Consider the following 13,123-nt stretch of genomic DNA (forward strand, 5'->3'; position numbering starts at 1 on the left):
TGGCTCCTGTGTCTTTTGTCCTTAACACACTTTTGTACCGCTGTACCACTGAACACAGAACTCTTTGATTATGAAACACTCCACGACTACACGCCGGTGTAGAAATGAAGGTGACTGATAGAGGTTTGTAATTTGGAAAATCTGTAGTAAGGTTTCAGAGAAATTCAAAATGTTTTGCCAAAATATGGCTAAATACAATTTCAAAATCACCTCCAATTCCTCCGGTCAGTTCCTATTGAAGTTTACTGATTGGATCCTAAGCAGTGTACATCCTGTATTTACTTTCTCAGAAAAATATGTGTATTTGTAGCACATTAAACACATGGATGGGAACCAGAGAAGTAGTTTATATTTCAAGAATGAGTTTAGATTTTGTCTTTTTTTCTTAGCACAGCTGCAGTTCTCCATGAAAGACAAAACTATTAACTTTTACAGTTGACTTCAAAGCTTACAGTGAGTGAGTGTTTGATCCTCAAAAGATAAGGCAACTATAATACCAGTATGTTGTATAAAGTACACTGTATCACACTGCAGTATCACACACGTTTGATACTGCAGGACAGAAGTAGATACATGAAAGAAAACGTGATGCACTGTCATGTGCATATACTGATAATATCGTACTACCTTAAGTTCACTGTTGAGAAGGAGGAACTCCAACCACCAGATGGTGCTGATGTTTAAAAAAGATGAAACAGATCAGCTGTGAGTTCAGAGTTGCAATATACAGGTTCTTTTGCACATTGCCAACTAACAGTTCATGGAAATAGATTCTCTTTCTCCTTTATATTTTGTCATTTGAGTCAAGCTATAGTGTTATAAAGATGTACAGGCACATGCAAGGGTAACATGCATTAATGGGACATGAATGAGTGCAGAAAGAAAGAGGAAGAGAGGAGCTCAGTGCACCATGGGAAATCCCCCGACAGTCTAGGCCTATAGCAGCATAACTAAGGGATGGTTCAGGACTCACCTGATCCAGCCCTAACTATAAGCTTTATCAAAGAGGAATGTCTTAAGCCTACTCTTGAATGTGGTGAGGGTGTCTGCCTCCCGAACCACAAATGGAAGCTGGTTCCACAGGAGAGGAGCTTGGTAACTGAAGGCTCTGGCTCCTGTTCTACTTTTAGAGACTATAGGAACCACAAGTAGCCCAGCATTCAGAGAACGTAGTGTTCTAGTAGGGTAATAGGGTACTATGAGCTCTTTAAGATATGAAGGGGCCTGACCATGAAGAGCTTTATAGGTGAGAAGTAGGATTTTAAATTCTATTCTACATTTTACAGGGAGCCAATGCAGGGAAGCTAGTACAGGAGAGATGTGATCTCTTTTTCTAGTTCCTGTCAGTACTCGTGCTGCAGCGTTCTGAATTAATTGGAGCGTTTTAATGGACTTATTGGGGCAACCTGATAATAAAGAGTTGCAGTAATCCAGCCTTGAAGTAACAAATGCATGGATTTGTTTTTCTGCATCTGTCTGTGATAGGATGTGTCTAATTTTTGTAATATTACGTAAATGAAAGAAGGCAGTCCTAGAGGTCTGCTTCATGTGGGAGTTAAAAGACAAATCCTGATCAAAGATAACTCCAAGATTCCTGACAGTGGTGCTAGAGGCCAAGGTAATGCCATCTAGAGTAACTATATCTTTAGACAGTAAGTCTCTAAGGTTTTTGGGGCCAAGAACAAGAATTTCGTTTTTTTCTGAGTTTAACATCAGAACATTGCAGCTCATTTTGAATTGCAGTTCATCATTGCGTTTAGAGTCTTATACGATTATGTTGATGTAACATCAGACTCGATATTACCCTGATAAATAATCATGTCTCACTAATAGTTCTTAACCTCTGACCCAATCAGATCCACCTACAGGTTAAATTATTTCAAATGAATGTTGCACTGTGTGAACATTATTTTAGTTCTATTAATGATTTCAAACCTCCCAGGCACTGCAGCTGCTTCTGGAGAAATAGTTAGAATCATAATTTGTGATAAATTATCAACAAGTTTAAACTTCATAATTAAGATCTGTTCGAAAGTACAACAGCTCATCAAGAGCAGCAAACCTCTCGTTATTGGTCCAAATGTACATCAGTAGATGGTTTAACATGCTTTTCAAAAAAGAAATTCCGCTTTAACAAGAATGATATAGCCTATGTATATTCATAAGAAATGTCATCATATTGGTGGCAATATTCCTATGAATCCTTTTTGTAGAAACGACCAGTCTGACACACTATTCTGCAAACTGTGTATGTATCATAGTTTGTCCTCTTGCATACATTCATAACAAGGAGCTATTGTGTTTTATTTCCTTAAACAGTGAAGACGTATTTTCTATGGAAATCTATAAATTGGGATTTCCCTATCATTCATAGGGGCTTGTCATAACTGTTAGAGAGGTTAGGTATTTGGCAACATGGGGAATTTGAACAAAGAAAGATCTTACACACACAGAAGTGGCACTGCCAAAGTGTGAAATATAATCTTTTATTTATCCAGAATGTTTATAGAAGGATTAAAAGTTGAATGGGCTGAACTTTTAACTTCTCAGATTAAAAATAACCCCGAGATCAGGGAAATCAGTGCGCTCATCATCCAAAAGTCACAGGTTTGAATCCTGAGCAAAAAAAAACTAATATTATTTTCTTTAACAAACACTCTTGATTTGACCTGTAAATGTGCATTATCCAAATTCATCTCATTGTCCTTTTCTGTATGTTATGTATATAAAACCATCTCAACAGAGATGCCCAACCAACATCTCATGTACTTAAGTTTGGAGGTTTTAAGTTACTATGAAATGCGAGATGTATAAGCTCCCAAAAGCTGTCAACTCAGCATTTAACAGCCACAAAAGCTCAAACAAACTGGAATTTTTTTTCTGCTTAAAGGGAAGCTTCACTCACATGCTCCTGTTACTGTACAATATGTCTCAACAACAATAACAATAAGGCCAAAATCTGTTAGTTTAAAGATCCACTGTGTAACATGTAGGAGGATCTACTGGCAGAATTTGAATATTAATAGGTATGTTTTCATTAGTGTATGATCACTGGAAAATAGGAATCACTGTGTTTTCGTTACCTTACAATGAGACGTTTTTATCTACAGATGGAGAATGACCTCTTCAATGGAGTCCACCATGTTGAATCAACGTGTTTTTTTTCTTTTTTTCTTCATGATTTCTTTACAAGAAAAAACTGAAAAGCTACAGTACAGCATGAGCAACAAAGACCATTATGCTCAGCTGACAGGCACCAGAATTTTACATTGTTCTCCACTCCGTGTTGTCAAATCCCTATTATGGCAGCATGACAGATTACTGAAACTTTGTCCAATAAACATCATGTTATGATTGCAGTGTAAATACACCAAACCTCAGAATGAAACCAATACTTTTTTAGGAGCAGTGATGGGATTCAAAGAAAACAATTAACCTCCAAACAGTGTGAAGAGTGTCATTGACAAAGAATGATTTATGACATGATTTGGAAAAACAAAGTCTTTATTTTGAAAAATGTCAACAGTCAATGAAATCAACAAACTGGCTGCCTGAGAGTAGTTCACTTGTTCAGAATTAGCTTTGTGAGCCATGCATTCTTACATTCACATTCTTTGATATTTCTTACATAATTCTTGGTCTTCCAAAACACAAATGCCCGATACAATATAAAAATCCTTCATAATGTTTTGTTTAACTAGAACATGATTTTATAAGATACAATGGCAACATAGACAGATTGGTCTTTAATAATAGGCGGAATACCTATGATTATCATTATAATTCTTAGCTATTTATTTACTGGTTTGATCCACTCTTCTCCTCCCTGACTTGCAGTGGTCCACTCTGTTGTTGTTGCTGCAGGGGTCACAGGTCGCTCCCCGTTTACTCAAGCCTCACTTTATGGCAGCCTTTGGCCTATAAACACACACATATTTATCATCACTGGTTCAAACAGAAATGCCCCAAAATGATACATGACATATTGTGTGCTTCCAGGTTGAATTTTACAAGAAATCCTGCTTGTGAATTGCTTTACAGTACAAGACTAGAAAAGGAGCGAAGAGTGAGATGAAAAAAAAAAGAGAAGTAATGAAATGCAGGCAGGTTTTCCCCTGTTTCCAGTCTTTATGCTAAGCTAAACTAATCGTCTTAGGTCCATATATAACATACAGACACAAAAGTGGTAACAAGATGTTCCCAAAACGTTGAAATAAATAAGCACCATTGATCAGTGAAGGCAGAATAACTAAACTAACGATTACTGCAAATCTGTTTTTAAAGTGGAAATTTTGACTAATATCTGTTGCCACTTTAAAAAAGCCAGATTTTAGCATGGGGTTTAATACAAACAAACTAATTCAACACCATGCCCTTTTAAAGTGCAAAGCAGCGTGACATCTAAAAACAATGTACCTTCTTGTTTTTCCTGCAGTGAGTTCTCAGGGAGTCCACGTGATTCACCACTTCTTGGACCCACTGCTCGCCAGAAGGCACACAGAGTTTCCTGTCGCGTCTGGTCACCAAACTACAAGAAAACCATATCATCCCGGTCAGGGTGTAAATAATTAGAGTGGGATTGTACATCCTGAGTCTACTGATTGGATACATAATCCACGTCGCACAACCCTACAAACTTACATCATGGCATCAACAGAGCAGCCCCGTCCACTGATCTGCAGACGGTAGTCTACAATTAACTTTTTCTCAATTTGTTTGCCACTGACCAGCAAGCAGCAGTCCATGGGTATCTGCGCCAATGTCACTGTAAGACAGAGAAGATCAGATCAGTTAAACATAAACTGACACTCCTGCCAAAATATTGTTTCAAAAATCTATTTCTTCACAGATACATGCAATATACACTCAGGATGTCCCAAACAGTCATCATATTGTGACACCATGACAAATACGTGGCTTCCATGTGGCGCTACCACTCTCCTCATAGCTTTGATGCTCCAAAGGAAGAAGTTTAGCCATACTTTTTGGTAAAGGATTACTGGAACATACTTGAACATATGGATTGAGACAATTTTCTTTTTGCCAATACATGTTGTTCCGACTTGGGCAGGGCCTTTCTGTGTGTAGTGTGCATGTTCTCCCCATGTCTGTGTGGGTTTCCTCCGGGTTAGCCCCACTATTAAAACATGTATGTTGGATTAATTCTCAAGTCAGTGCCCTTGACCAAGGCACTTGCTCAGATCTGGAGTTGAACTCCACTTCTCCAAGTAGGATAGGATAAATGCAGAGAATGGATTTTCCTTCAGGGATTAATAAAGGATAACTTAACATAGTGTGTAGTTAGTGTTGGAATCCATTGTAAGCAATGTACAATGCTGACTACAGCTGTTCTTCATAAAGAGGGAAATTACAAACTTTTACAACCACCTTTATGGCCACTCTACAAGTGTTAAACCACCTTTAACACTTTATGCCTACATAGACTTTCATACTTAAATGATGTGATCACCGTAATTATAATTATAATTTTAAGTCATAACTTGATTCACTCACAGGATTATTGTTACAAAAAAATCTAATTAAACAGGAAAAACTTAACAAACTGCACAATAAGTTACCACCAATCACTTCAGTGCAACCAAAAAGTACTGCAAAAGAGACGTTCTTTTGTTTATGAGGTTATGTTCTGTGTGTTTGTGTATGTGAGTGATTGATGGGGTGTGGTAGACTGGCACTTTCCAGCCCATCAGACATTTGAGCGGTCAGGGATTATAGCAGGAACACAATACAGACATCTGGTTCAAACTTCAAAAGATGTATCAGGTGACATAAGATTTATTTGGAGTAGCTCGTGTGAAACAGGCGACCAAATGGAGCCAAGATCACCGTAGATCTACAGAGCTGTGTTCATTTAAGTTTAACTTGTGTACTATTGCAATAAAGTAATGTATACAAAAAATAAAATACAATTTTGTCAAGGATTTCCATGGATTGTGAGCTGAAGTCCTGCAACTGGAGTCAATCCCCAGAAGGGGAAATCACCGAGAAAATCTGTGGTTAATAGCATTGCTCAAGAGCAACTTATCATTGCTCAATATGTGGTGACATTGCTGTTTGAGCGACTATTGCAAGACACACATCTCACACACGCAGTTACATCATTGGTTTTTGTCGCCTGACAGGGATTTCCCACAATTAACCTTTAACTTTCGCCTATTACAAAGCGAGAGCCCAGGTGAGGGGAAAACCAGCAGCACACCCTGCATGAAGAACTCTCACCGCAGCCTCACCACAATTACTTTCTTTCTTTGCACTGATAAGTAAAGTAAATGAGTAAATGTTCCTGTTGTTAAGTACATAGATTTCAATATTAAAGGAATCAATTGAGCTTACTTGAAACTATTAAAGTTATTTAATTTCATATTTGATTCATATTTTACTTTATACATTATGCTTTACCTCTGTTTATTTAATATTATATGTAATTCTGTTTCTTCATATTATAATTTGACTAATTTTTGGGGCTACTTTCTGTGCCAGACATTGTTTGCCCTCTTAAAGAGCATTTTCTTAATCTGGGTTAAGACTTGGGTGTCATTATGCTGAACAGACTTCAGATTGCAAAGCTCTCTGAGACACAACTGTGATTTTGGACTACAGAAATAAGAACTTGAAAATGCAAAATGCAAACTCAGATTGCTGAATTTTCATGTCAAGTGAAGGACCACACATATTTAAACCTCAAACATAGCCCCACTAAAGCGTTTACTAATTTCCCAGCGCACTTTGTAAACCACTCGTTCTTTTTGGTGCAGTTCCAAGTGGATTTTTCAGATGAATTAGAGCCTTTATCGTATCTTTTTCATCTCAAAAATACTGATCTGACAGTGACTGATTTCACTCTCTGCATCAGAGAGATGGAAGATCAAAGCATTACCTTTAGAGTCTGATAATGAGCCAAGGTGGAAGATGCCTGAAAAAACACTCACCTGTGCAGTAGCAAGTGATGAAGAGGATGCAGAAGAAGAATTTGGCATCACCCCACAGAGCCATGTTTAGTTGCTGAGCTGGTTGCTGAGCTGGTGAGGTCGACTCTTTGTCTCTCTGGAAGCTGATTGGTTGATGAAGAGCCTGTCCTTCCTTTCAGCACCTATGTGGCAAAGTAAGGTGACTGCCTCTGTGTCGTGTAGGCAGCTCTATATATACTGAACAATGTCCATTTAGTTTCTTAGTTTCACTTTTCATCTTTCTGGACCCACCTCTTCCTCATGACCTCCCCATCCCATTTTGTCCATCATGAAGTGAATAGTCAAAAGACGTCCCAGTGGTTATATATCTAAATATTGTATATTTCCCAGACATGCACAGCTCTTCTAAGGTAAAAGGAACAGTCTGTCACACTTTGAGTCAGCTCCCGGTCAAAGGAGCACTTCTCTAATCTCTGAACAAACACAAAACAAGACCAGCAGTTGGTTATTTAACCCTCAAATAACCAACTGACCAACATTTACTCTGAGGGAAACATTACAGAGCAGAAAAAAAAGAAATACAATTATTAAGGTATAATGCTCTGACTCTTGCTCATTGTAATTCAAATGCATATACAGTATATATCTATATATTCAGTGTTACATTTCTCAAGTCATATGGAAAAGCTATCAATCTATGTTCAAACTGAAAAAAAACTTTTAGTATCAAATAAGCTATCAAATAAACATTTCATTTATGAAGATGAAGTCTACTTCTGCTGTACAAGGAACTAAACAAAGACTGTGCTCAATTCTCTGGAAAATCTAGTTCTCCTTTTATTTGCAAACACAATCTCGTAGTTTTGGTGTTGACGGTATTTAGGTATCACATAAGCAAAATGGTTGGACAAACCTGAATGTTGCAAGTTATTTTGAAACCGAAAAGACACTTCCCATTAAACACCATAGATCCTAGCACAAAACACAGACATCACCTCGGAGTAGAGGACTGCGTTGAGATTGGGATTCCGTGGGACCCAAAGCAAATCTCACAGGACGGTCCAAAAATAAACTGCAGGTCCCAGGATTTATCTGCCTCCAACCATAAGGATGGAGGCCGGGTCAACTGTTTCAAAGAAATATTCTACTTGAATAATGTGCACATTGCTGATGGCTTGTGTCTCCAAACCAATGTGGTGTCCAGAGCCTTGGGTGGCTCTGACCACCCCTGAAATCTGAATGGCCACCCCATGTACCACCCCATTATCCTTACCTCTTCCACTTTGCACCACTGTCTTTGGGAGGCTGTAGCTAAATAGCCATTTTCAAAGGGATCCCTTGACCTCTGACCTTAAGATACAGTATCTGAATTGAATGAAAATGGGTTCTATGGGTACCCACAAGTCTTCCCTTTGCATACATTGGACACTTAATGCTAATCCCATGAAGTTTTGGACAAAAAAGAAATAAAGGGACTGATTGGAAAGCTGAGACACATACTTCATGCATACATCAGTGCCCCTCATGCTCCAAACCGCCAACTTTTCAACATTGAATCCAAATTGTAAACCATCAAACAAGAGATACAGCGTTCCACAATTAAGCAAGAATAGACTGAAGAATAACTTTGTGCTAAAATATGGACCTTGATCCCAGATCAAATGCATGTTGAAGGACCTTGAATCTTCTGTGTTTTTATGTTAAATGTGGGCCGATGTATTTGTGTTCCTTGTTTATGTCTTTTCTGTGATGCTGCAAATGGAGATGCTGCGATGCAAGAACATTTTCAGGCTTGATCTGACAATAGTAAGTATTATCATCATTGTCACTGTCATCAAGTAGTTTTTTGACAATGACAATTTCAGTGAAAGTAGTCAACACGTTGTAACTTGAAATATTGCAGTTGGTTAGTGGCCCTAAGCTTCAAGATAAGACGAGACAAGTTAAGCCAAAGTGAGAAAAACACTTATTTATTATTACGCAGGTTTATTGTACTTCCTTGCCTATTTATTCAAATGTGGAAGAGTGACACCTCTCTGGAAAAATGTGGTTTTCACTGAACTGATACTACTTCATCTGTGACATCAAGTGTCTGTAAAGAGCAACTTTCTCTTCCCCACTTACTGTATTGAGGAAGTTGGTAACAGTTGTGCTGTGGTCTCTTTATGTTGACATAAAACTAACCTACTAATATTTAATTGGTTCACTATCGGATTACCTTCACTGACTTATTGCATCATCAGGTGCAATTGTTAAACTGTTTGTTCAGTCAGATGCTGTATGTTTGTAAAGAAACATTTACAGAGCAAGATCCATTTTCTTGTAAATCACATCCTGGATTTTTTCCAATATGTTTTGTCTTATCTGTCTGCAGTGTTTATTCTCTTGGACTTTCCCTATTGAAGCAGTTACAGGAAGAAAAAAAAAAGAAGTTGATGGACCTGTAAGTATTTGCTTGCAGAGAATGATCTGGCAGGAATCCAGGCATTAGGCCTGGCCCAAGGGCGGTATCCAGTAAAGTCTTATAGGAGTGAGCATGTTGAATATCTGCATCCTGACAAGAAAGGGCATGTTTCACCATCCCTGGGGTGCCTTTGAAGACTATGTTTAATAGAACATTTTTATCTACAACAATTGCTCTGCTAACATCCCTAACGTAAAATTTTTGAAGTTCAAGGCCTGATAGATGCTGTTAAAGGATGCATACTGGACCTTTAATATAATAACTTGATAAGAAGTATATGTAACGTTTGGGATTTAGGACATCTGTCCCTTGCAACTTGTTTTCACTCCCAACTTGTCAAATATTGCAGTGGTTGTAAATAAACACTCAGGGAGTTGTGCTGTATATTTTGGAGGCTTGTGGCCCACAGGATGCTCTTGGATATGAGAAGACTTGTTTTTTGGCACTGAGAACAGTTCGTGGCTGTTCTGTGAGTAGGTCAAACAGTCAAGTGAAGTGGCTTTACGACTTCCCGTTCTCAATTGCTCTGAGGTCACAACTACCCATTCTCCTACATGTTACTCATCACACACAATGTGTAGAAATGAACAGAACGATACTGAATGCATGTATCATGTTTACTGTGTTTTAATTATTGTTTGACAAAAAAATCTATACATTGTTTTCAATACATATAGCAAGGAAGGCTACCTTAAATCCTAACCTTAAACTTAAAAGATGAGAATGCAGAATCAGGTCTCAGTTCTGGCAAATGAGTAATGTTTTAGGGATAAAGTTCTTTAAAAACTACCTCAATCACTCCACAAATCTTGTTGCACGTCCGTTACAGAAACTCAGTATCTCTTGAATGACTTGAGTGTCTCTCCCTTAAATGACTTACTCTAGTCTTTTAAACATCTTTACACTCAATTGCCAATTTCATCTTACACTAAATATGAACATTTTAAGGCGCTTTTAAGAAGTACCGTAGTTCCTTCATGTGGCCTCCTGAGTTACAAACAAGGGACTCGGCAGCAGATGACTGTGCTGGGCAATTCCCAAGTGTCACAAGGGGAGAGGGAGCGCAGCACTCTTTTCTTAAGAAAACACATTCAAGTTCAAAGACTTTATTTATCCCAGAGGGGCAATTGGTTCTGCTGCTGTAGCTGTAAAAACAACACAGGGCGAGACACACCAGATAAAAAACCACAAACCCACAAATACATATAAATAGAGACAAACACATGAAGTAAGAAAAAAAGTTAGAATATTAGTGAGAAAAAGAAGGGAGAAACAGGCATGTCTGGTACTGATGCTACTTTACTGAGCAGGGAAATGGCAGAGGTTATAAAAGAGAATTTATATCTGTTAGTTTTGGCTGATGGGTGTCAAAGGCAGGAACCAGAAAGCCAGAGCTTTTCTAAGCTCAGAGGGTGGTTACTGTCGCATATCTTTAATTGTTTGTTCAGATGCTAATCGTTTTGCTCCTGACTTTCCTTACCCTTGTTTATGAGTTTTTCTATTTGTGGTTGAGAGATGCATACCGCATACAGTAAATGACAGAAAAAATGTATGTCTACAAAACACCAGCAAGTGAAATACACATCTTTATACGTATGCTGATACGTCTCAAATACATTTGCACGATCTACCCCTTATTAATGGCGCTAGAAAATGAGCTAAAATTATGTTTTCACTGGGTTTGACAGTTTTGCTTGAATTTGGAAAACAGTCGACTAAACAATCTCAACTCAAGGTTACCCCTTACTCGCCTGTTTCAGGGCTTTCGACCGTATCACACAGTCTTCATCAGCAGATGTTCAGAATCATAGAAAGTTGGAACATCTATTGTTCTGAGACAAGTGAGAAAACTTTCTCTGCTGTTGAAGATCATGTGAGATTGACGAAAGCTCCAGAATAATCAAGTGGACCTTCAGGTGAAATTGTTCTGTCAAGTTTTTATTTTGCTTTTTTCAAAAGCATATTAGTGGAACTACTGGCTACACACCAAGGGATAGCTTTTTACTCTGAAAGGACTTTCAGAGTGCCTGGCCTTATATATCATGAGGTAAACTGAAGAACAGTTGCTGACCTTCTGACAAAGTTGATTCAATCTATACCTTAGGCCTTCCTCAGTATGATGGCCATTTATAGTTACAGTGTAGCTCTCAGTTGACTTCCTCATAATATAGAACACAGAGAATCACATAGGCTTCACCACATCAATACACTGATTACTAATCTAAAAATGTTCATTTCCCACAATGTGTTTTCATATTGGCGAGTATGTTTGTTCTTTGTCTGTTGTAATTCAGTAAGATTTGAATGTGATTCTTGGTGCACTGAACTTTCCTGGAAGCCATCGGAAATTGAGCATAGTGTTAGTTCATGCTTGGAACAGCTGATCGGTATCATCGGCTTCGTTCACGCTTCACCGCCAGTGATTTGCATCAGCTGCTTGACTGCCAGCTGATGAGTAACATCCCATCATTTACATACAGGTGTACAGAGTGATTGTTATTACATCACACTTTTCACTACTACTTTGTTGATTTGCTCATGCCACTCAGTACAAGGTTTAATGTTCATAACTCTACAACTGCTTTTTGTATCGTCCATTCCTTGGACCTATCCTTTTGTAGTTTTATTTTCCACAACATTTTTGATTATTACAATTTTTTTATTTTAATTTATTGTTATGTGGTGCAGATTTGTTTTTATTTTATTCTTCCAGATGTGTTGTGTGTCTTTGACTAAAAGAGTATAGATTATGATAATTGAGTGTAGCCAAAAAAGTGCATGCAAGGTCATTAATTCATGAAAATGCATTTCCATTTTCCATGTGATATGTTTGAGTTAAAATGTACGGAGCCCCTAAAGGGGGGGGAAAAAAATATGAAATGTTTCTGTATCTCGAGAGCACAAGATACTATCTAGTGAGCACTAGATACTATTTCTCTATCTCGTGCTCAGGAGATACGGATCTTGTGCCACTAGATACAGGCTCAGCCTTAAGCCAGACACATGTTTAATTTTAATATTCAAATGAGCCATGTGTTGATTAGCCACAACACCGCTCATGCGCAGTTGCTTTCACCAGGCGGTCGTTGGTTGTTGGTTGTACAAATATGGACTTTTATTGTTGAATTTCTCCAAATTATGGCATATAATAATTATTAAACAAAAAAAATTAAATTAAATATCAACCTTTAGACACCACACCACAACACGCGCTCATGCGCAGTTGCTTCTGTTGTTGGTTGTACAAATGGATTTTTATTGTTGAATTTCTCCAAATTGGTACAGTAAAAATGCTTGATATTAAGTATATTTTTAATTATCATGGTCATGAAACACTTTAATTTTATTTTATTTTAAATGAAGGTTCGAATTATAGCTTACTGTTCTTAATACCTTTATTTTGAAAACCGGAAGTGAATACGCTGTTTCTCCGCAATTACCATAATGATGAGAATATATTATATTTAATAATTATTATATTCCATAATTTGGAGAAATTCAACAATAAAAGTCCATATTTGTACAACCGGCAACAACCAACCACCGGCTGGTGAAAGCAACTGAGTGTGAGCAGGGGATATGTATCTTGTGCCCATGAGATAGTATCTCCTGCACATGAGATACTATCTTGTGCTCACACTTTCTCCTGAGCAGGAAAGGTTTCTTTTCTTTTTTTTTTTTCCATGTCCCTTTAGGGGCTCCGTAAAAATGAAAGGCAGCAACAGAATGA

The 13,123-nt window shown here is 37.8% G+C and overlaps 1 protein-coding gene across 1 annotated transcript; it reads right to left on the reverse strand.

Moving 5' to 3' along the window:
* Nucleotides 1–3,486: 3,486 nt before the first annotated feature.
* Nucleotides 3,487–7,154, reverse strand: LOC127376363 (eotaxin-like). The gene is made up of 4 exons (XM_051423177.1): nucleotides 6,951–7,154; nucleotides 4,642–4,765; nucleotides 4,417–4,528; nucleotides 3,487–3,918 (listed from the first exon to the last, which is right to left on the reverse strand). Exons 1-4 carry the CDS (start codon nucleotides 7,012–7,014, stop codon nucleotides 3,886–3,888), a joined length of 333 nt encoding a protein of 110 aa, XP_051279137.1. The 5' UTR covers nucleotides 7,015–7,154; the 3' UTR covers nucleotides 3,487–3,885.
* Between the last annotated feature and the right edge of the window lie 5,969 nt (nucleotides 7,155–13,123).

This window comes from Dicentrarchus labrax, unplaced genomic scaffold (genome assembly GCF_905237075.1).
Source record: "Dicentrarchus labrax unplaced genomic scaffold, dlabrax2021, whole genome shotgun sequence".
Lineage (NCBI taxonomy): Eukaryota > Metazoa > Chordata > Actinopteri > Moronidae > Dicentrarchus > Dicentrarchus labrax.

Excerpts from the sequence above, each read along its gene's own strand:
- LOC127376363 (XM_051423177.1), bottom strand. The coding sequence starts at position 7,014 with ATGGCTCTGTGGGGTGATGCCAAATTCTTCTTCTGCATCCTCTTCATC. Across the intron at positions 4,766-6,950 it reads CATCACTTGCTACTGCACAG|TGACATTGGCGCAGATACCC; the intron begins GTGAGTGTTTTT and ends TCTGTCTTACAG. Across the intron at positions 4,529-4,641 it reads TGCTCTGTTGATGCCATGAT|TTTGGTGACCAGACGCGACA; the intron begins GTAAGTTTGTAG and ends GTTTTCTTGTAG.